Source organism: Theropithecus gelada, unplaced genomic scaffold (genome assembly GCF_003255815.1).
Source record: "Theropithecus gelada isolate Dixy unplaced genomic scaffold, Tgel_1.0 HiC_scaffold_15989, whole genome shotgun sequence".
In the NCBI taxonomy this organism is placed as follows: domain Eukaryota; kingdom Metazoa; phylum Chordata; class Mammalia; order Primates; family Cercopithecidae; genus Theropithecus; species Theropithecus gelada.
Window position 1 is genome coordinate 968,647 of NW_020257756.1, and position 25,083 is coordinate 993,729.

The 25,083-nt window shown below is 34.1% G+C and overlaps 1 protein-coding gene across 1 annotated transcript in view; it reads left to right on the plus strand.

The window, feature by feature from the left end:
• Window positions 1-25,083, plus strand: part of LOC112617288 (A disintegrin and metalloproteinase with thrombospondin motifs 20-like) — a 204,921-nt gene that overhangs the window by 124,031 nt on the left and 55,807 nt on the right. Inside the window, exons 25-28 of the mRNA XM_025374034.1 lie at window positions 2,348-2,512; window positions 2,616-2,906; window positions 3,670-3,831; window positions 5,448-5,624. Of these exons, the coding sequence (XP_025229819.1) occupies window positions 2,348-2,512; window positions 2,616-2,906; window positions 3,670-3,831; window positions 5,448-5,624 (795 nt within the window). The remainder of the gene's footprint in view (window positions 1-2,347; window positions 2,513-2,615; window positions 2,907-3,669; window positions 3,832-5,447; window positions 5,625-25,083) is intronic.

Below are 25,083 nucleotides of genomic sequence, written 5' to 3' on the forward strand. Positions count from 1 at the left end.
TGGCTGCCCTTAACAGTTTTTCCTTCATTTCAACTTTGGTGAATCTGACAATTATGTGTCTTGGAGTTGGTCTTCTTGAGGAGTATCTTTGTGGTGTTCTCTGTACTTCCTGAATTTAAATGTTGGCCTGCCTTGCTAGGTTGGGGAAGTTCTCCTGGATGATATCCTGCAGAGTGTTTTCCAACTTGGTTCCATTTTCCCCCTCACTTTCAGGCACCCCAATCAGACGTAGATTTGGTTTTTTCACATAATCCCCTATTTCTTGGAGGCTTTGTTCATTTCTTTTTCCTCTTTTTTCTCTAGACTTCTCTTCTCACTTCATTTCATTCATTCGATCTTCAATCATTGATACTCTTTCTTCCAGTTGATCGAGCTGGTTACTGAAGCTTGTGCATTTGTCACGTAATTCTCGTGTCATGGTTTTTATCTCTATCAGTTCGTTTATGGCCTTCTCTGCATTGATTATTCTAGTTATCCATTCTTCCATTCTTTATTCAAGATTTTTAGTTTCTTTACACTGGGTACATAGTTCCTCCTTTAGCTCTCAGAAGTTTGATCAACTGAAGCCTTCTTCTGTCAACTCGTCAAAGTCATTCTCCGTCCATCTTTGATCCGTTGCTGGCGATGAGTTGTATTCCTTTGCAGGCGGAGATGTGCTCTGATTTTTTGAATTTCCAGCTTTTCTGCACTGCTTTTTCCCCATCTTTGTGTTTTTTTCTGCCTTTGGTCTTTGATGATGGTGACATACTGATGGGATTTTGGTGTGGGTGTCCTTTCTGTTTGTTAGTTTTCCTTCTAACAGTCAGGACTCTCAGCTGCAGGTCTGTTGGAGTTTGCTTGAGGTCTACTCCAGACCCTGTTTGCCTGGCTATCAGCAGCAGAGGCTGCAAAAGATAAAATATTGCTGAACAGTAAGTGTTGCTGTCTGATTCTTGCTCTGGAAACTTCGTTTCAGTGGTGTGCCCAGCCATGTGAGGTGTGAAGTGTCAGTCTGCACCTAGTGGGGGATGTCTCCCAGTAAGGTTACTCAAGGGTCAGGGACCCACTTGAGCATGCAGTCTGTCCGTTCTCAGATCTCAGCCTCCGTGCTGGGAGACCCACTGCTCTCTTCAAAGCTGTCAGTGTCATTTGCATCTGCAGAGGTTTCTACTGCTTTTTGTTTAGCTATGCCCTGTCCCCAGAGGTGGAGTCTACAGAGGCAGGCAGGCCTCTTTGAGCTGTGGTGGGCTCTACCCAGTTCGAGCTTCCTGGTGTCTTTGTTTACTTACTTAAGCCTCAGCAATGGAGGGTGCCCCTCCCCCAGTCTTGCTGTTGCCTTGCAGGTAGATCTCAGACTGTTGTGCTAGCAATGAGGGAGCCTCCGTGGGCATGGGACCCTCCGGGCCAGGTGTGGGATATAATCTCCTAGTGTGCCATTTGCTAAGACCCTTGGTAAAGCACAGTATTAGGGTGGGAGTTACCCGATTTTCCACGTGTTGTGTGTCTTAGTTTCCCTTGGTTAGGAAAAGGGATTCCCTTCCCCCTTGCGCTTCCCAGGTGAGGGGATGCCTAGCCCTGCTTCAGCTCTTGCTGGTCAGGCTGCACCAGCTGACCAGCACCGCTTGTCTGGCACTCCCCAGTGAGATGAACCTGGTACCTCAGTTGAAAATGCAGAAATTGTCCATCTTCCATGTCGCTTGCTTTGGGAGCTGGAGGCTGGAGCTGTTCCTATTCGGCCAACTTGCTCAGGGGCCCATCTGAGTCTATTTTCTAATCTTCAAAATGGGAATAATAATAATAATTATGTCACAGATGGTTATGAGAAGCAGATATAGTATTAGGCTTTATCAGTTTTTATTTAAACTACAAACATTTTCATGTTGTTTTTCTACATGGAAAGCTTTCATATATGTGGAGTATACGTTGCTAAAATCTTATAGAATATGTGTTTTTAAGCTTCACATGTTCTCAGAGTATTTTAATTATGGAATTATATGTATCTGTTACTTAGTAACAGATGTTAGATATCAAAATTATTTTTATTGATATTGTAAGATTCTCATACCTAAAATATTTTCAGTATCTTAATTTTAGCAAATAACTAAGCATCATTTTAAATCATTATATTTATGTATTATTGAATTATTATACATTATTTGTGAAATTTATGATCTAAACTGATTGGAATATTTAGTACCCCATCTTTATTTGACTCAGAAGTGATGTCAGGTGATACTATCTATAATAATTTAAATTTTCTCAAGAAACTGGATGTTTTAGAAATGTGAGTAACAGCTATGTATAAGGGACATGGGTGATGTACTGGATACATGTGTAATGCCTGGATACAATTTGATTTCTTAAAAAGTGCTCCGTATCTTGTGGAAGAGGTACTCAAGCCCGCTATGTAAGCTGTCGTGATGCTCTTGATAGAATAGCAGATGAATCATATTGTGCCCACTTACCCCAACCTGCTGAAATATGGGACTGTTTTACCCCTTGTGGAGAGTGGCAAGCAGGGGATTGGTCACCTGTAAGTATTCTTATGAGAACAAAAGAAAATGAAAAATTTAAATATATTTGATACTAAATATAAATTAATGTTGTATATTACCCTTGGCTAAATTTTTGATCAGTGTTCAGCTTCCTGTGGCTATGGAAAAACAACTCGACAAGTTTTATGCATGAACTACCATCAGCCAATTGATGAGAATTACTGTGATCCTGAAGTTCGCCCCTTGATGGAACAGGAATGTAGCCTAGCAGCCTGCCCGCCTGCACACAGCCACTTTCCTAGTTCTGCTGTGCAACCAAGCTATTATCTAAGCACGAATTTGCCATTAACTCACAAACTTGAAGATGATGAAAATCAGGTGGTCCATCCATCAGTCAGAGGAAACCAGTGGAGAACCGGACCGTGGGGATCAGTAAGCCATTTTTATTGGATTATATTAATTCTATAATTTTGTTATATTATATCCTTTTAACAGGTATGTATATGATGCCATCAGTACTTTAAATGCTAAATTTATTTGAAGATCAATAGTTTAAATATTAAAAGGATTAAGCATTTTTGATGCTTGTTACAAATGCTAGGGTTCTTATTGAATTATGCACTAAAATGTTATTATGATTACAGAGGAATGTACTGTAAAACAATCTGATTAGAATTCATTATAATAAAAACAAAAGAAAACCCTTTAGGGGTATGACTATAAATGTTTATGAATAAACCTAAACCCCAAAAGTGTTATGATAGCAATACAATAAGCTGGTATAAAATCATGACAAACTACACATGGTATAATTATAGTTCATATTGTACATGAGATTAATAATACAAAATGAAGAAAAACACCAGTGTAAAGTTAAGTAATTTAATGCTGTCTTTTATTCATTCCTAGTGAGACCTCAAAACTTCCATTTTTTACTTAACACTTATGATAAAAGTGAAAATTGTTTCCTAATGCAAACTTGAAAGTCCCACCTTTTCATCAACAAATTCTAATGAAGCTCCCAGTAAAACTCAAGTGTTCTGACAGATTTCTCAATTCAAATTGTGATTCCAATGAAGGAGATTCTAATGTAGAGTTTGATTTTGATTGAGTCAATGCTGATTTTTTTTTTACCATGTAAATTAATGATGTGGAATCCGGAGTTTGTGCATATTTTGTGTTTTATTCTTGTCAGTGCTCTAGCAGTTGTTCTGGAGGACTTCAGCGTAGGGCTGTGGTCTGCCAGGATGAAAATGGACAAAGTGCTAGTTACTGCGATGCAACCTCCAAGCCTCCAGAGTTACAGCACTGTGGTCCAGGGCCTTGTCCACAGTGGAACTACGGAAATTGGGGAGAAGTAAGTCATAGTATTTTCTAAACTTGTGAGATTATTACATCTCTGAAGACCAAAAGTAAAAAGCATCCTATACTGTTTGATCACCTTATTTCACTATACTATGTAGAAAAAGTTTTTTGTTTTTGTTTTTGTTTTTTTTTTTGAGACAGAGTCTCACTCTGTTGCCCAGGCTGGAATGCAGTATTGTGGTCTCGACTCACTGCATCCTCCACCTCCTGGGCTCAAGCACTCTTCCCACCTCAGCCTTCCACGTAGCTAAGGCTACAGGTGTGTGCCACCATGCCTGGCTATTTTTTTTAAATTTTTAATAGAGATGGGAATTTCACCATGTTGCCCAGGCTGGTCTCAAACTCCTGGCCTCAAGTGATTCTGCTGACTAGATTTTTTTTTTTAATTGAGTAATTAAGCCATGTTCTTTTAATAGATGTTCTGTCATGGTTTAGGTCACTCATTCATGATTCAAAAAATGCATATTCTAGATTTTTCAACAGAATCTAATATGCTAGGCAATATGTCTTTGAACTACTAGTATCTTTCTAAAATTGGTTTATTCTCCTAATTTCTTAGACAATTAGGTTGATATAAAAATAGAAAACTAGAATAAAATATAAACAATGTTTAATCCTATTACTAAGTTATGCATTTGGCAAATCTTTTTCTTTAAGCCAGATAGTTGTCAGTTATTGAGCACTTGCTTCATGCACTTGCACTCTCTAGGCACTGGAAATAAAAAGATAATTTTTTAAAGTCACTTTTAATACTAACGTCCTTCATAATGTGGAAAGGCAACAAACAAGAAGCCAGTATTTCTATTAGCTTTGGAAAATTAAAATGAATGACCTAATTAAATTAATCAAATATTTTTGCTTAATGATTTTTAGCACATAATTTCTGTTCACTGGGAGTTTGAAGCCATGTTTTTAAAGTACACTCAGACCAGCGGCTAATACATATCAAGCACATTTTTAAGATACACTTTTACTATTTTCCAAAACGAAAGTAACCTTTGTTTCTGAGTTTGCATGCACTCGTTTTGAAAATTCAAATTATATGTCCAAATATAAATACAAACTTTTAACAAAATTTGGTATATTTCTTGCCAGGCTTTTGTTCTACATGAGTTTTAGAAATTGGTTCATATTATACAGCTGTTTTATTACTTGCTGTTTTTATATTATATATACTGAACATTTCATGTTTATAAAATTAGACATACCTTATTATTAATAGCTTTCATGGTTACTTAGTAACCTGTTGATTGGATATTGTACATTATGTACTTAATGCTCATTACTTAGATAAATAAATTTTGATTTTGGCTTGACCTGCCAACATTATCTTACAGGTCCTGGATATCTTATTGAAATATATTATGATACTAATCCTCAAAATCTAGTCAACTTTTAAAGTCATGGAATTGAAACTTTGATTTTTTTTTTTTTATCTAGGGAGAAATGTTGATAATTATGAAGTAATTATAAACTTAAACTCTACCATTACTAAAGTAACATTACTAGAGTAAACATAATTACTGATTATGTTTAAACATTGAATGAAGCAATACATTATTCTCTTTAAAACCACATAGTTTTGAATTTTCCTATTCTTGTTTTTAGTGTTCACAAACATGTGGAGGAGGAATAAAATCAAGACTTGTAATATGTCAATTTCCCAATGGCCAAATATTAGAAGATCACAACTGTGAAATCATAAACAAGCCACCTAGTGTAATACAGTGTCATATGCATGCTTGCCCTGCTGATGTGTCATGGCATCAGGAACCATGGACATCGGTATGATAGTATTCTTGCTTGTTAACATGTCATACTTTAAAGTTTGAGTCTGAGTGAGGGAAAGTTCATTTTTTTTCTTTTCCTCAACTTTTATTTTACATTCAGGGCTACATGTGCAGGATGTGCAAGTTTGTTACATAGGTAAATGTGGGCCATGGTGGTTTGCTGCACAGATTATCCCATCACCTAGGTATTAAGCCCAGCATCCATTAGCTATTCTTTCTGATGTTTTCCCTGGCCCCCACACTCCTTCCCCAACAGGCCTCAGTGTGTTGTTCCCCATCATGTGGCCATGTGTTCTCATCATTCAGCTCCCACTTATAAGTGAGAACATGCAGTGTTTGGCTTTCTGTTCCTTTATTAGTTTGCTGAGGATAATGGCATCCAATTCTATCCATGTCCCTGCAAAGGACATGATACCATTCCTCATTATGGCTGCATGGTATTCCATGCTGTGTATGGTATGATAATATTCTTATTCTTTTTTGTTTTGTTTTGCTTTGTCTCTTTTGCTTTAATTTATTCTCTTTATAAATTGTGGAATGCATACACTTTATCTTCTCTGATTTCTTTGTAGAGTAGATCATTGACCCTCTTGGTTTGTGTTTTGAAATTTGATATTTGGAAGAGGAATCCATTTAATTTCAAGTAGTGTACCATATATAATGGTATTTTATATATTTATTTTTTAATATGTGAACTTTGGACCATACCACTGTTCTAATGGAAATATTTTTCTCCATTTTATCTTTGGTTTGCTGTCAATTAATCAGGAATATTATATTATTTACATTTATATATAATGTTGACGTTGTGCTTGTAAAAATGGCAAATTAAGGCTGTGTCTTGTTTAAGCATATAATTATGTGTGGCTTTCATCTGTTGATATCCATAACTGATCCAAAAGCCAAATAGTATTCTTTAAAACTTGTGTTTTGTCATTATCTGACTTACTATTTTGTTTGGAAATGTGAAAATACTATGTTTAAAAAAGTAGAGAAATTTACTTCCACAGCATAACTTGTTTACAGTTTTTTACATATGTCATGCAAAAGTTTAATTTATGTAATAATTTATATGATTATGCATTTCTCCCACTTTGTGGAGTTACTGTGGTTTGGGAATATTTTAATTTTCTGAGTTTTTATTGGAGCCATAGACAAAACTCATAAGCTTTGTTTGTGAATGATTCTTTAGTGATCTTCAAATATCTTTTTTTTGAGGAGTAATTAATATATAACTATATTGAAATAGGCATTTTGATTACCATTGATCTTTTAAATCGTGAATGACCAAGTACATTTCCGTTAAGTGAAAAACTGATTTGAGTTTATAATCTATTTGTAATTAAATTTATAAAGCTAAGTGATTCTTTATTTGAAAATTAGTTATAACTCCAGTTTTGTAACCAACACTTGATGCCTGCACTTGTTTTGTTTTGCCCTACTCAAACATCTTTATAATAAGATGCAAACCCAAGTTTCAAGTCATGTTATTTGAAGAGTAGGTCAAGCTCTGGTTCAGGCTGAAATTCATCTTTATAGTCAAAGTGTGACTGATGATGTTAAACAACAGAACATTTTAACTTTATAGGAGGATCTTAAAGTAAAATTGCTGCCTCAAAGGACCATCATCTTGTGGGATCTAATGAAAAACATATTTTGCCATGGAAAGCACTCACATATGTATTTAATAAATGTCATTACCGACCATCTCGTATATACTAGGCACTGTGATCCAGAGATAATTGGAACATATTTCTTATCCTTATGGAGTTTACACTTTACTTTGGGAGATTTGAAATACTGTAAGAACTCACCATAAAAAGATATTTTTTATTAGCTATGTTAGATTGGAAATCCACTTTCTGCTTACTATGTCTCTGTTGCATCTTCTTTCATTTTATTGGTTATAGTTTGCAAGCCTAGTTCTTAAGAAGGCTATGGATTACTTTCTTGGAATTTTTTCCCAATTAGGAAAGCAGAATCCTAACCACTAATGAGACTGAATTGTAATGGCATTTGTTTCTGAGCACAGATATTTTATTTTCCCTACCCATTCATGCTTTTAATCCATGAAGCATTAAACATTTACTCAGGTCTCATGCTTTATACTAGGTATTGAAACAATTAAAATTAAGTGTTTTTGAGTCAGATTCTCTGTTTTAGAGGTCAACAAACTATGGTCTATGGACCAAACCGGCCTGTTGCCTATTTTTGTAAATAAGTTCTATTGGAACACAGTCATGCTCATTTGTTTATGTGTTATCTATGGCTGGTTTTGCACTATAGCAGTAGCATCGATTAGTTGCAATAGAAACTCTGTAACCCACAAAGCCTGAAATATTTACTATCTGGCTTTTTCTGGGAAGAGTTTGCTGACCCCTGTTCTATTTAATAGACATTATAATGCTTTTAAGTTTAACATAAACATCTACTTAGATTTATAGAATATTAAAATTACAAATAATTCATTCCAGGTCAGTTTTAGATGTTTTGATCCTTTGATATTTTACATTTTAAGGTTCATCAACCTTCTCTACATATCCACTGTGATATTCATGCAATGTTTATGTAAATGTATCTAATACTATATTCCAGTATACTTTTGTTATGCTATTTTTTGTATGTAAATTATGTCATAAGTGAAAAATATGAATATTCATTAAAGTCCTGTATATAGATGACTTTTCAACCTCACAAAAACAAATGACCAAGAAAACAATAATCACAGATTGCCAAATAGTAAGGCAGATGTGCAGAATTCTTTAGTGTTTATTACATGTATATCCCAAAAGGAGTTCATTGAATAATTCAGTCTTTGCACTATGAAGAAATGTAATATTTTTATTTTTTTGATAAGTTGAATATATTGAAGCTTTAAAAATCACAATAAATGTTTGTATAGAATTTTTACATAGTTATTTACTTTTTTATATGTATGAAGTACTTACATATCATTAGAATGACTGGATTTCTTTTATTATATGAAGCATATTTATTTGTTAAATTAGCCTTTTATATTAAATGGGTTTAGGAGATCTGAAGTTTTGTTGTCAATACCAAATATAACATTTTACCTCTTTCAGTGTTGGTGCATATTAGACAAACTTCAGAATACCTTATTAGCATACCAGAGTAATATTCTTTCATGGATAACTTTAACTTCAGCAGATCCTGTTGACTAAGTAGAAAATTAGGAGTGTGTATGCACGCGTGTGTGTGTGTATGAGTGACATTAAATCTCAGAAACATTTTTCATTTTAAAGCAAATGAAATGTGAAATGTTAAATTATTTAAATTATTATTAGAAAGTTTTAAGATACATTTAAATTTTCTTCATGTTGTAGAAAGTCTTGTGCTGTAATAAAAAAAGGAATAAATAAATTTAATCTTTGTTAATTCAATGGCTACATTTTTGGTGATTAGTCAGCGTGAAATGATTATATTTTAACCCGCTTATTAATGAGTATTGTGGCTTTGTGCTTTATGTCATTCATATGTATGTTGTATTTTTACTCCTTGCACTTAAAATGTTCTAAGTCACTGAACAGATCTTGTATTATTAATATAAGGAATGCCTCCTTTCTTTTGATGGTGTTTTCCTTAAATAACAAACTGTTAATTTCTCTTATTAAACATTTAATTGTTGAATAGTATATGTTTTCATAATTGCATTTAGTTTATGTATAAGCTACTGTATTTTTTACATAATATTCCTGTTAGAAAGTAACACTGAGATTTAAAAGTATAAGACTTATTTGTTAGCTGTCAATTTTTAAATACTGTGAAGTTTTTATAAATTTTCTTTTCATATATTATAAACAATGAATACAAATTAATGATGTAAGCAAACTTATTTAATAAGTTAAAAATAGATATGCTTATGACCAAAGTAGTCTTTAAAGGGTGAGTAAAAGTTTTACTTTTCTCATTCATATATAGTAAGCGATATTACGTGTAACATAATTCAACTAGCAAATGCTCTTTAAGTGAATTTATATTAATCAACTTATATTTTCTCACTAAGTTTCATTTTAGAAGTTATTTATTTTCTTGGAATGTTTTTATTCCTGACATAGAATGAAATAATATTTGGTAAACAAATAGAGTGTATTCCAGTGTGCTTTGGGCATGATGACTGTCCAACAGTAGTGAAGAGAATATATATTTTTTTCCTTTTTGCCTTAAAGATTGTTTCTCCTCACACGAAAACATGAGAAAGTTGTTTTTTTTTTTTTTTTAAATGAAAGCTTGCTACTTGAACCCTAAATTCTGGTGCATTCACTTGGTGTTTCTTCTTAAAAAATGTCCTTCTGAAACATTGTGCAGAAAAAAATATATACTGTACTAAATCTATTATATGATATAATGGAATGCAACAAATAGAAGCACCGTCAGAAATGATCGTGTAAACTGGGCGTGGTAGCTCATGCCTGTAATCTCAGCACTTTAGGAGGCCAAGGTGGGTGGATCACTTGAGGCCAGGAGTTCGAGACCAGCCCGATTAACATGGTGAAACCCCCGTCTCTCCTAAAAATATAAAAATTGCCTGGGCATGGTGGCATGCACCTGTAATCCCAGCTACTCTGGAGGCTGAGGCAGAAGAATCACTTGAACCTGGGAGGTGGAAGTTACAGTGAGCCGAGATGGTGCCACTGCACTCCAGCCTGGGTGACAGAGCGAGACCCTGTCTCAAAAAAAAAAAAAAAAAAAGAAGAAGAAGAAGAAGGAGAAGAAATGAGCATGTAGTAGCAGCAAACACCAGTAAATCTGACGTTTGTCCGTTTGAAAAGAGCACTGAGGGTCTGAGCAAAGGGTGTTGGGCTCTGACTCCCCCTGTAGCTCCCATTTAAGAGAGATGCACTCAGCGAGAAACTGCCTTTACTGCTCCTAAGGCCAGCAGGAGCCAGGTAATGTGTAGGCAAATCGTTTCAAGAAACTGCCACTTCTTTATGTTGACTTTGTAAAGTGTTCAGTGAAAACATTTATAGTAATTGTTTTCTTAAATTTGAAAAAGATACATAAGCGTAGTAAACAGGTTAGAAATCTGTTTTAAAAATAAATTTTATAATACACTTCCCATAACAATATTAAGTATTTAGTATTTCTCCATTTATTATGTTTTCTACTGTATCTTTCTAAAATACATTCGTTGATTCTCTCCAAAAGTATGAGTATCTACTACATATTAGACATTGTGCTGGTCACTAGAAATAAACCAGGCACTGTGGACTAGGTGTTTGCAGTTTAGTAATGCATGTAATTAATAAACAGATGGTCAGAATGCAGGGTGAGATTCCTAACGCATTTCAGTAACGGTCATGTGATTTATCATACTGAAGACCCATAATATTTGGGGCTTACTAGTTTGAGATAATCCAATAATTAGTAATGAAGATTGTATTTAACAATAAAATAATTCGGCAATTGTTCCTTCTACAAAGCCTAAACTAGTAGGCTATTCTGTCATAACCTGACAAGAGAGAAGCAGTGTTCTAATTCCCTACCATAAAAGAATAATATTTTGCATAATTGCAGCATTTACCTTTTCTGCACATGTGGATTTCATATGTCACCAAAGAAGGGGATGTAGATGGATGTGTAGTTTGTCCTAGATATGATGTTCGGAAAATAATTTTGAAGACAAAATTGGGCCCTGCAGATTTGAAATGTATGGCCTGGGAAAAATTTAAGTGGATACTCTAATTAATGGTGAGATCATAAAAGAGGAGACTCTGTGTGTGTGTGTGTGTGTGTGTGTGTGTGTGTGTTATAATGTTGAGTGAAGTTGGAATGTACGGTATAAAATAACCCTAAAAACTCTCAATATGAAATGATTATAGGCCATATTTTTTTCTGTATGTTTCCATGTTAAAGAAAGTGAAAGTGTCCATGTTTCCATGGCAGTTCTCCTATTTTTCAGGCATAATGCTTCAGGAATGTTTAAGAATCTCAAGAAATTGTTCTTAGTGTTCTATAATATCTTTGTGCTATATATTGAGGCTGTTTATAAAAAATATATAAGCATTCTTAATATTAGTGCATTTAGATATCCCAAATTTTTGTTATAGAACCTTTGTGTGTTACCTTCCAATAGTTTGAGAAAATCATATTTTAATTTCTACATTATCACATCACTCAGACATTAACTTTCTTATGTTTATTCCTTATTAGGAATAAACATTTTTAAGTCATTTGATTTTTAATTTTTTGATCATATTTATCATTCTCAGAACATTTTGAGCATATGCCCTTATATATATGTATTATATAGGCATACATTGCACACATAAACTAACATATGATTATGTCACTTATAGAGGATATACAAGTGTAAATTTAAAAGGGTAAGTTGAATAATTAATGTTAAATATAATTTTTATTTTGTGAATGGTAACTTTTCTCTCACAACTATTCTAACCATTTAATTTTTTTAAAAGTAGAATGTTTTGTTAATTTTGAAAATGTAGGTTCAACACTGTGCTATAGCAGTTTTAAAATATGGTTTATTTCAATATGTGGTTTCAATAACTTCTTTAGCTGAAAAATATACCTCACAAAATATCTCCAAATAACAAAGTTTATCACTGAATGCTCCTGATATATGCCAGTAATTGACTTCAAATCCAGTATAAAAAATTATTGGAAAAAAATTGAAATTTGTTTCTCAAATTTCTGTTTTCCATGTCATTCAGTTCTTGAAGTACTACTAAAAGAAGCTGTAGCTTAATATTTTAACAAGAAGCTTTAAAACTCAATGAAACTTTGAAATATTTGGAAGCTATTTAAACAGATTAGAAATTTTTGTTTCAACATTTTAAAAATATACAAGTGGCATACTGTTTCTGAAATTTTTGCTTCAAAGTTTTAAAAATATGCACTAGGCGAGGCCGGGCGCAGTGGCTCATGCCTATAATCCCAGCACTGTGGGAGGCCGAGGCGGGCGGATCACGAGGTCAGTAGACTGAGACCATCCAGGCCAACATGGTGAAACCCTGTTTCTACTAAAAATACAAAAATTAGCTGGGCGTGGTGGCGTGTGCCTGTAATCCCAGCTACTCGGGAGGCTGAGACAGGAGAATCGCTTGGACCCGGGAGGCGGAGGTTGCAGTGAAGATCGCGCCATTGCACTCCAGCCTAGCGACATAACAAGACTCCGTTAAGAAAAGAAAAGAAGAGAAGAGAAGAGAAGAGAGAAAAGAAAAAGAAAAGAAAAGAGAAGAGAAGAGAAAAGAAAAGAGAAAAGAAAATGCCCTTGGCAAAATCACCTATCAGGAGAAACGTTTCCAAACATTTCAAAATGTTATCTCCTGAGTAGAAGGCGTTTCCAAAAGTGGTTGCTTTCTCAACTACTGCTAAATGTTTTCTTCATCTTAAAGACTAAATATTAGGTGTCACATTTTTCTCATAGAAAAAAATTCAGCAAATTTGGAACAAGCCTCTTTTTGGTAATATAAAAATTGGTAATCCATCTTTATGAGCCCATTGATCATTATGACTTTGAATGTAACCAGCAAAAGTCTGTGTGCTTAAAACTAAAACAGAAACCAACCAGCAGCAGCAGCAGTTGCAGTTCCTCCTGGCACTCCTCATCTCACTACAGAGGATTATGAGTTTATACGTATCATAGAGTTCATATATCTTCCTCAATGGGCATGTATGAGCTGCAGTGAATACACTAAAAGTGGATGACAGAGTGATGGTCTCCTTCTTCTGTCAGGAAACCTAATGAGTTATAAATGTTGTCTGTCAGACTGACATATAGCCCCATGTAGTAAATCTTGCTAATTTTCCTGGAATGTTAGATAAAACAAATATGAGTATATGTCCTAAAAAAATAATATTTTGGGCACTCCAGTGACTCACCCTTGCCTCTGAGCAATATATCCTTTTGAAAGACTGTGACTTAGAAACTCAGATGCCTATGAGGAATATATGTTTAATAATATATCTCAAACCTTATAAATTGGAGTCAGTATTGGAATTATGTAATTTGTTTTCATAGCCACTATTGACTTCTTCCTGGTTGTAATCCTCACCCCCTAGATTGTACTTAACCTCATACACTAATTTACCCAAGTCCTAACTACTAGTAGGACATACCTAGGAAGGTACTTTGTTATCACATTATGTTGTAATATGGCCATTTATGTATTAAAACTCTTCTACATTATTATATGTTTTACATATACTTGTAAGAATTAAGTGAAATATTGCAAAGTTTTTGATAGTTCAGTTATTAGGTCACATAATAAATCCTTCTGTGTCGGTTAACTGAGCTGAAAAGTGATCCTATTAGACAGCTTTTGATATTTTTCAGCTGTGACTCAGGGAAACCCAGAGGTCTTAGAAGTAATTATGAAGGGAATCATGGCCATTGCACTGCCAGAATTGCATGTACCTTTCCACTCAAGATTATTGAGATCCCTTGTCTACCAGGCACTGGGTTAAGAATTGTGGAAAACAAGATAAATAAGAATGGCATACTCTCCTCAAAGGACTCACAGTCTAGGGAAAATTAAATATACATGCAAATAACTATAACAAGCCAGAAAGGGATATCATAGGAAGTCAGAAAATATGCGTCTGATTGGAAAAACATGAAAGGATTTATGGGGGAGAAGGTGTATGTCTAAGGATTGATGGGTAGACAGGACTTTGAGTGAGAAAAGAGGTACCAGGTAGGAGACCACCTAGAGCAAAACTATAGAGACCAGAAAAAAAGTAGTTCAGTGTGACTTGTTTGTGATGACAAGCCAGTTTGTGAAACTAGTTTGTGAGAACAAGGGGTGGGCATACAATTAGAAATATGAATTAGGGCCATGTCAAAGAGGACCAATGAGGATCATGCCTAAGAAATTTTAAAAATTCTATAGGTATAGAAAAACTTGATTTTTTTTTTTTGGACTGGGTGTCAGAAGTGTATCTTGAGAAGATTAGTGGACAATTCTCATCATAAAATATCAGCAAACTGAAAAGTGACAGACTGGAGATGAAAAGTCAAGGAGGGAATGTTCCAAAAGCTGAGGATGATTTAGGGGCCATTCGTGCGGCTAGTCATCAGGTGTTTATGGATTACTCACCCATCACACTCAAGTGTCTGTAGGTAGAGTAGAAGAAGCCAGTGGAGGAGTGATTGATGGGACACTTTTTGATCCAAGGGTGGGGTGGCATCTGAAGGTGGGAGTAAAGGAAGTATAAGTAAACATCTGAACACAATAAACTTGATAAGAGCCAAGATGGGTAATTTTGAGATCAGGGAAGTTTGGACTTGAGGAGAGTAAAAGTTTCGACAATGAGTGAAAATGTCAATTTGAGAGCACTAGGATTACACATTGCAGTGTGAAGGGCCCATGTGATGATGCATAACAAGATTTTGTATTAGATAGTCTCATGTAAGAGAATATAATCTTGACTTTACCAAGAGAAATGTGAACTTTCATTTATCAAAAAAGTTTGAAGACATATTATTCCTAAGCCTTGAAGTATTAAATATTAAGTCTATCTGAGATCTTGTAGGTAAGAATAAGAGCTGTGGTATTAGAATGCCTCGGTTTGACTCCTGTTTTACTCAGTGACCTTTGCCAAGTTACTTAGCATTTCTAACATTTCATTTTCTTAGAATGAAAATACTGGCTAATTAAGGAGGGTATTTTTTAAGGATAAAATGGAATAGGAATAGTGGTTGAAATAGGGCCTGTTACATAAAGGCCCAATATATTTTGCTTATTGTTATCACTTATCCAGTAAGTATATATTATTTTTTCTCAAGGAGTTAAATATCCAAATATGGTAGGAAAGGCTAATTAATAATATATCAAACAATCTGAAACAAGTCTACTTGAGGAAGTTGTACTCTAGTATAAGAGAGGAATCAATTTGGACCATTATTTTATTCTTTAAAGTAAACTTTTATGGAAATAAGACATCCAGCAAAACTTCAAATCATAATGGTCCAGTTCAATGAATTTTCCAAAGTGAACACACTTATGTAGACAATGCTTAAACGGAGAACATCAGCACCACAGAAATTCCCCAACATCCCCCCTTGCAGTTACTATCTTCCCAAAAGGTAACCCCTTTTCTGACATCAAACATAATAGATTCATTTGCCTGCCTTTGAACTTTATACGAATGGAACGTAGAACATTTGTGAGAGTTCGGATATCGTACTTGAGACTCATTTATGTTGCATGTAATTGTAGTTTCTCATTGCAATCTAGTACTGTGTCATATAAGCACATAACTTCTATGACTTGTATATAACTTGTATGACTTCTATGAATAGATGAATTAATATGATTTGTATTAATATTTATCCTTCAGTTGACAAATATTTGGGATTGTTTTTAGTGTGGGACCTACAAACAATGCTGTGATGAACATTTCTCAGACATGTCTTTTGGTGAACATGTAAGTCCGCATCTTTTGGCTAGGTAGCCAGGAGTTGAATTGCAGGATCTTAGTGTATATAGTGTAAACTAGTTTAGTTTTAGTAAATACTATATGACAGTTTTCTAAAGTGGCTGTATGAGAATTCCAGTTGCCCCAAATCCTTGGCAACACTTGATATTATCAGACTTTTAAATTTTAGTAATTCTAGTGAGTATGTAGTGGTATTTCTTTGTGGTTGTAGTTGGCATTTCTCTGATGGCTAAATTGTTTATTCCCAGGGGATATCCTATTTTCTGAAGCACCTATGGAAGTCTTTTGTCCACTTTTCTGTTGGATTTTCTGCATTATCTTATTGATATATGGGAGTTATTTTTGGTTCTGGATATAAGTACCTTGTTAAATATATGCATTGAAGGACATATCACCTCTTCATTTCAGTCTTTTATGGTCATCCAATCCCAGGAATAGCTACTGAGAAGTAGCAACAGTAAATGAGTTTCTACTTCTTTGCGTTAAGTAGATAGACGGGAGATTCTGAGAGGATTAAAGCGAACAAATATGGAGAGAACAGCAAACTGTTCTGTTTAGAGAATGGATGGCTTGTGTGTATAGCAAAGATTTATTTTAAAATTATCTCAAAGGCAAACTTTTTAGGAGGGAAAACTTGCTACTTTACTCTGCCAGTTTAATTAAGAGAAGAAAGATTAGTCTCCCTGCACTATTTCTCCTTTTAAAAAATGCTAAATCCCTAATTTTTAATCTTTATGAATTTCTATTAAGTTTATTTATTCAATAGATATTTACCTAGCAGTTACTATGTGTTAGATACCAATACATGTGGAGGATAAAAATACAATTAGATCAGGACATAGGAGAGTTTGTATTACAGCAGGTTAAAAAATGTTAAAATGAAAGAATATACATATGGTTAGTTCTGCACACACAATCATGTGAGTTTAGGAATGTGGTGTGATATAGGATGGGAAAGATTCCTCAAGGGCTGAAAAGGGAAGAAATGAATTTTCTTCTCCCTGAGTCAAGTTTTGTTATTGTTAGCTTTTTCAGGTGTTTTGAATATCAGTTTGATATTTGGTAAAGTATTCTATCTCTGGAAGTTAGAACCCATTCAAAATCAGTAGAAACTTGCAATGAAATTAAATTGGCAGGAAAAAGAGTTTTATAAAATCAATTTGATATGCTTAATCATTAAGTTTAGATAATTGAAATACTTAAACATATGATTGTCAAATTATTTTGAGACAAATATTTCTTTTAAGGTGGTATTTATTAATAGTAAGAATTACTCTAAATTAAAATAGCTCTAAAATATGAATAACAACATACCTAAAATACCAAAGCAAGCAGTCAGATTTCTAGTTTGTTATAATCATTAAAATTGTCAGAAAAAGACTTGCCCACAGTAGAACCATTTCTATTTCTTTCCTATAACTTTTTTCAAGGTATAAACACAGATTTAGGAAAGTTCATGTCTTTTATTATAATAGATTTTGCCCATCATACACAAACCCTATAATATTTGATAGAAAAAAGTCAGAAGACATTTTGTGTCACTGATGATTAATCATTCTGTTTGTGATGTCATCAAATATAGTGTGATAATTAAAACGTGTGAATGACAATGTATAAATGATAATGTGTAAACGATGTGACTATGTTCTCTTTAGGAGAAGGTAAGAATAAAAGAAAATTTATACTGATACACTAATAAAAAAATTATTACTGGCTGGGCAAGGTGGCTCATGCCTGTAATCCCAGCACTTTGGGAGGCTGAGGCGGGCAGATCACGAGGTCAGAAGATCAAGACCATCTTGGTCAACATGGTGAAACCCCGTCTCTACTAAAAATACAAAAAATTAGTGGGGGTGGTGGCACGCGCCTGTAGTCCCAGCTGCTTGGGAGGCTGAGGCAGGAGAATGACTTGAACCTGGGAGGCGAAGCTTGCAGTGAGCCGAGATTGCGCCACTGAACTCCAGCCTGGGTGGCAGAGCCAGAAACTCCGTCTCAAAAGAAAATAAAAAAGAAAGTTATCTATTCTATCAACTAGAGAATGTTCATTGTTCTATCTGAGGGCAACCTCTTTATTGTTTATTCGTGGGCCTTAGGAGAGTTTTCACATCTAGAAATAGGGAAGATAATCAGACATGACATATCCCTCACTCCTGGACATTTCTTCTGTGACAGGGAGCTGGCTCACGGATAGTGGCTCAAATGGGATCCTGTCTCCTTGTCAGCGTTTCTCATCTAAAATTGGCAAGGTCTGCTCATGTTTTTGGCCTCTCTTTATTGTGTGTGGATAAGTGCTGATTGTGACTTTAAAGATCCAATGACTGTCCTATGTTTTTCCTTTGAACTTTAATTTTTTAAATTATTTTTTATATTTAACATTTGATGTTGAAAACATTCTGATATATGTGTAGTGAGTTAATGTTTTCTTAACAAAGCTTAAACACTTGCAAGGACATCATTTATTAAATAGTCCTTTCCCCACCGTCTTAAAATACGAGCTTTGTCATAACGCTGAATTCTTGGTTCTGCTTTCAGTAGTTTTCATTTTGTTTCATTGTTTGGCTTACAAGAGCGTTAGTAAACATGTTCTTAATTACTGTAAAAAAATAAAATAAAATAAAATTGGCAAGGTGTCAATCAATTGAAATCAGGAGAACTTTCTTGTCTCTGTTGATCCACAGGGTATCCCTTAGAGTCAGAACAAAACAACAGAAATCTTGAAAAAGAGATCTATTACGTGCAGCTTTCCTTTCAGGGTTATTTTTGTGGGACTAAAGATCATTCAACTCTGCGCCATTCAGATAAAGTAGATTGCATATTTAAAAGGTCTTTGCTGTATGTATACATTTCAACTTTGTAAAACCGCACCCTTTAAATAAAAATGCTCAAGCAACTGAATTTTCTCTCTACTGAAGAGTAGCTGTAAAATAGTATATCAGATCTTAACGTTTCTGGAGCAAAAGTGTTAGACAATTTGAAGCTTTGTAAATGTAAAAAAAGTATAAAAATAATTTGAGTAGAAATACAGAAAGCATATGGAAGCCTGATTATCTCTATATATACAAGTTTGTTCCTATGGCTTTTTTCTACATAGCATCGGCTCATTTCCTTATTCAGTAAACATTTATGGAACTGGTTTCTGCCTTTATTGAGTTTAGAGTTCTCATTTATAATGTCATCATTTTATTCAAATTTCTAGTGCGTTAATAAGATATTCCATGTATTCATATATGGTAAAGTAGGCGATTTAATATTATGGTATACACTGAGGAGGTACCTTAAGAGATTTCTTTGTATTTTATTAAATGCTCTCTCTAAAGTTTTCTGTGTCACTCTGAAGCTCTGAAAATTTTACATAGTTATTTTTAAAGTCAAAATATGGAGAAAACTGTGATGAATAGTTGCTTATTCTTACAGATTGGGGAAATGTTTTTTATATTTATTTATTTTTCATGCTTAGAAGAATTCTATAAAGGTTTTTAGAAGAGACGTTACTTGCAAAGATGTTTAGCTTATGGTATTAAAAAGCAGATGCTGGGCTGGGGGTGGTGGCACATGCCTGTAATCCCAGCACTTTGGGAGGCTGAGGTGGGTGGATCACCTGAGGTCAGAATTTCAAGACCAGCCTGGTCAACACAGTGAAACCCCATCTGTACTAAATATACAAAAATTACCCAGGCATGGTGGCAGGTGCCTGTAATCCCAGCTACTTTGGAGGCTGAGGCAGGAGACTTGCTTGAATCGGGGAGGCACAGGTTGCAGTGAGCCAAGATGGTGCCATTGCACACCAGCCTGGGCAACAAGAGCAAAACTTCTTCTGGAAAAAAAAAAAAGAAAAGAAAACAGATGCTTTTTGAAAACCGATTTTATCGGAAGCTAAAATTTAAAAGTCTGGGGAAAACTTAAAGGTTTTATTTAGACACCTGATGTCATAGTAAAAGAGGCAATATAAAACTTTGACACTGATTTGATAATTTTGAAGACTAAACGATGGCAGAATCCCTTTCTGTCAAAGGATGCCCCGTAATTCAGGTAGAATTTGCATTTTTCTCATTTGAGTAAACAACAATAATGCAATATGCTTTCATTTGTCCATAAATAATGCATGTATCTAAAGAGTTAAATTATTGTGATTCTTGAAATATTTTTAAGATATCATTTTCCCTCTCTTTTTATCATATCTTTAAAATTGGGAAAGACTTCCCGTTTTCTCTTTCTTATCCCTTCTTATCTACACAAAGCATAAATTCTTTGAAGACAATTTTCAATTGAAGTGCGTAAAGCTTCAGTTGTGTCCTAGTGAAACTTCCTAAAGTTGGAGGCCATACATAATACAATATAGCCCATTTCTTCTTAGGAAAACTAAACAAACATTTGCTTCCAATTCTGATTCTGCACTCTGAAGTAAGAATCAATCAAATTCCTCCCCTACAGGGCAAATATTTGAACACAGTTGTTTCTCTCTGCCTTCTGTTTTCCAGAAATCCAAGTCTTTCCTCCCCTAGAAGTAATCTCTAATCCTTTCATCTGTGTCTTTTGATATTTACCCTCCATATTGCCAAATAATAGGCTTATTCAGCTGTTTCTGGGTATATCCAAATAAATTTACCTGTTGACTCCCTTTTATAGAGGTTGAGAATTCCAAATTAATTCCAAATCAATTTTGATTAAGTCAGCAGTGCTGCTATGTCAGTGTGGAGCCAAGTAGTGTACTGTCCTTTCTTACACAACTCTTAATTTTTCCTGCCGTGGATTGCCTTATTTTAAAATTTGCTTAGTTTTGTTATGTTTTAATCACTGTTTTTTTTTTTTTCTCAAGTGCTTGAACAGGTATGTAAAATCTCTATAAACGGTTTTTCTAAACGCTCAGGTATTTCCTGTATTTTGGACTCCTTCCAGAGACCCCTCCACCCTCAATCTGCCTCCTCCGATCTGGCACAGATGACTTTAACCCTGCTTTACCAGTCTCTCATCCTGTGAAGTGTTTTCACTGGTCTTTGGTTTTGATAACTTTTTCTTACATCACATATATTTCTCTTTTTTTGGTTTACCCTCTCATACCAAAACACTTCTTCCTGCCTGTACCTTCCTTAAAAATGAAAAAAATGAGAGGTACAATTTTCCTTCTGTGCAAACCTGGAACTCTCTTTAGTCAATCCTTATATTGGAATAATTGACAACCTATAAAATTCTAGCTTGAAAATAATTTCCCTCAAAATTTTTAAAGCATTGCCTATTTTACTTTAGCATTCTGAGCTATTATTGCGAAATCCGAATGCATTCTAATTCCCTCCCTATTGTACGTGCCCTTGTTTCCATGCCTGTTCCACTGAAGCTTTTGGTATTTCCTTTCTGTTTATCCCTGTCATTCTTACAGTTTCTGGTGAAGTGACTTAGTGTTTACGAATGTGCTTAAAATTTAGTTTGCTAGACATTCTTTCTGTAAGCTCTTTCATTAAAAAGATTTGTATTGGGAAAATTGGTTGTATTACACTTTGATAATTGCTATGCAACCATTTTTTTTTTAACTCTTTCTGGTTGAATATTGGGATTCTTGGATTGGTCTTCTAATTTTCTTGTTTTTATCTTCCTATTTCTACTTCTGTCTTTTGATTTTACTTGATGGGAAACTTTATCAATATTTAAACTTTATATTGAATTCTTTGTTTTAGTTATATTTTTTAATTATCAAAAGGTTTGTCTGCATTCTTATTGTTTTAGTGTCATAGTATTCGATTTTTGTTTTGTCCATATAGGATCTACATTTCTGTCATAACTACAGTATATTTTTTGGGGGGGATAGTTTATCTTTATTGTCTTTTGATAAAGACAGACTCAGGATTTGAGAAAGGAAGTAAAAAAAGGGAATAGAGGTTTAGTATGCTTTTAGATTATTGTGTCAAGAACCATTTCAGGTTTATTCATACATTATCTAATTTAATCTCACAACCACCTTGAGATGTGGGTGTTATGATTATCATAGCTTCTGACAGCTGAGATTCAATTGTAGGCCTCTGACACCAAATCCCATCTACTACTAGATTATTATTCCATCTGCTACTCTCCACTAGTGAAAATGATGAAACCCTGACTTAAATATTGATACAAATAATTTTGTGTGATTAAAGGCAAAATCTTAGAAATTAACTTAAATTCATTGAAATATGAAATTAATCTCTAAAACACTCTCCCTCAACTTTTTTACATATGGAAAACAGACATTAATATGTGCAATGGGTGTGGTCTTTTAATCTCAACTCTGACGTTTCTCTTTTCAAAGCATCCATAGAACTCATTTATTTCTCATCTCAGAGTACTCTGTGCATATTCCTTTTTAGGCCTTTATAACCCTACTTAAAAGCAAACTTCTTGGCTTTATGGCTGTTAACTCCCACAGCTAGCACATAAAACATTTGTGGAAACTTGAAATGGTAAATCCTGCTATTTTGTTGGCACTCGATTTTAAGAATTTGTAAATGTTACCATAGTAAGTAATGCCTTAAAAGACAATATTTTTTTTTAAAAGGTATGCTTTAGATATTTTTCTGATCTCTTTATCTTTTTATGGTTTACTCACACTGAATAGTTTTCTGCATTTGTCAGTCCAGGAAGGCAGACGGTCATGCTTCTGGATGTAGGCTCCCAGGGGTAGGATGGGAGTGGAGTTTTTATAATGATATGTGGCGCACATTCTTGCAAAAGCAGTGTTTCAGTTGATTTGTGTAAAAACATTAAGAAAAAGTAAATTCGCAATAATGGCCCTAAAGAAATTGTTAAAAATAGACAAGACTTGCATTATTCTCATATTAACCATACCATTTTTCTCCATGTCACCCTATACTTGTAAAGGTTCATGTTACTGGATGAGTCAATAAAAACTCCAAACAGGAACTCTTTAGGTGAGTTCCACTTGCTAAACAGATTTTATAGAGGAGTCCAAAATGTTCATTTCCCCTTTGTAGTACACACAAACAATATTATTAGAAAGTTAAAAGTATAAATTACAAGCTTCAAATGAATGGCAGTTTTTCTTGAGTATTTTTGCTACAAATAGTGCTCACATCTTGAGTTAGACTTACTTTTACTCTTGCTTCTACCAAAATAAACTCAAGTTCAAGAATTAATGTTTGCAGGTTTGAAATGATTCTTTATCAAAACTTACTATTGAAGAAAATTAATCCAATCAATTGAGTCCTTTAATTCCCACTCACTAGGATGATTTCTTGTTCTGATTTTCCAATAGTTATTTGTGGAAAATAATATTATAAAATGAGATAAGTGAGTATTTCTGTACAAGATATTTGCATAAGTTACTGCAGCTTTCCCTCAGGTTTTATATTTGAAAGTGAAACTAATCACAAAACTTTTCCAAAGTTATAATAAAGAAAATATTAATAATTATAGTAAATTATCTTTATTACTTCCAATTGAGTTAGATGAATTCCATGTAAGTTCTCTCATAGCGCATGGATTAGCCAAGAACTGTAAATTCATTAAGAGTGTATGTACATATACATATATGCTCAAAATAATATAAAATTATATATGATTATTACAATGATATTAATTTAATGAAAGTCTGCTGGATATATTTGTTGTAAATCATTTGTTTTTTTCCTTTGAGAGTCAAACATATTTGCAAATTAATCTGATTTTTAAATTTTTAAAAGTCTGTAGCTACAAATTTTAAATATGATTAGATGCAATGCAATGGAGTGAAATATTTCAGTGATAAGTATTTTTAAAACCAAATGCTGTCTTGGCTTATTAGAGCTGAATGGTCAAAGAACGCCTGTAACAAGTTAAAAAGGACATTTTCAAACTCCATTAAACTTTAAAACTATAAGTATAATCTTTCAGGAAGCACTATGAATGGGGTCTCTGTTGATGGATTTAGTGTCTTACTCCCTAGAGCACATGTGCATTGAATTAAATGAACAGTAGCAGCACTATTTTAGAGTTGACACTCTACTCTTAATATGCATATTTTGTCAATTTTTTTTTGTTTTAAGCAGAAATACATCCTACTACTCTATTATACCTACTTTAATGTTTTACTTTGCTACTAACTGAGACGCTCAATTTAAAAAAGGTTTCTTCATTCTAGGGAATTCCCTTAATTACAAAGTAGTTGTATGAACTCTTATCTAAGATTTTCCTATAGTGGACTTTTCTCTTGGATCTACAAGTATCATTGGCTTCTGGATTTAGATATAGCCTCTTTGTTTTATTTAAAGAACGTTATTATAGGCTTCTAAAAAAAATGAAAGACATATACATGGATGCATACACATGATAGTGTTTTATTTCTCAAAATATCTAATTTGTGGTCTGTTTAGACCTGAAATTCTATCATTTCCTGATTTAATATGTTGTTTCATACACTAATCTTTTATTTCATAATAGTGTTCTAAAGACATTTAATATAATCAAACATCATTTAAAAAATTCTTTAGCAAAATAGCTATAATGTGTTTTTTACTAAAATATTTTAATTTAACTTTGCTGCAGATGCATAAAATATTTTAATTTTGAAAATATATAAAAACAGGATAGGCCGGGCGCGGTGGCTCAAGCCTGTAATCCCAGCACTTTGGGAGGCCGAGGCGGGCGGATCACGAGGTCAGGAGATCGAGACCATCCTGGCTAACATGGTGAAACCCCGTCTCTACTAAAAATACAAAAAACTAGCCGGGCGTGGTGGCGGGCGCCTGTAGTCCCAGCTACTCGGAGGCTGAGGCAGGAGAATGGCCTGAACCTGGGAGGCGGAGCTTGCAGTGAGCCGAGATCGCGCCACTGCACTCCAGCCTGGGTGACACAGCGAGACTCCGTCTCAAAACAAACAAACAAACAAACAAAAAAAAACAGGATAAATAATACATATTCTAATGTTGAAAAGTTCATCGATACATTTGGAATTGCCAAAGACTAAGGAAAACACAACTAATCCTCTCAAATTATTCCAAGAGAGACACTCCAACATCTGATTATCTTTAGCTATTATAATATGTGGATGTTTAAATAAAAACCACTCT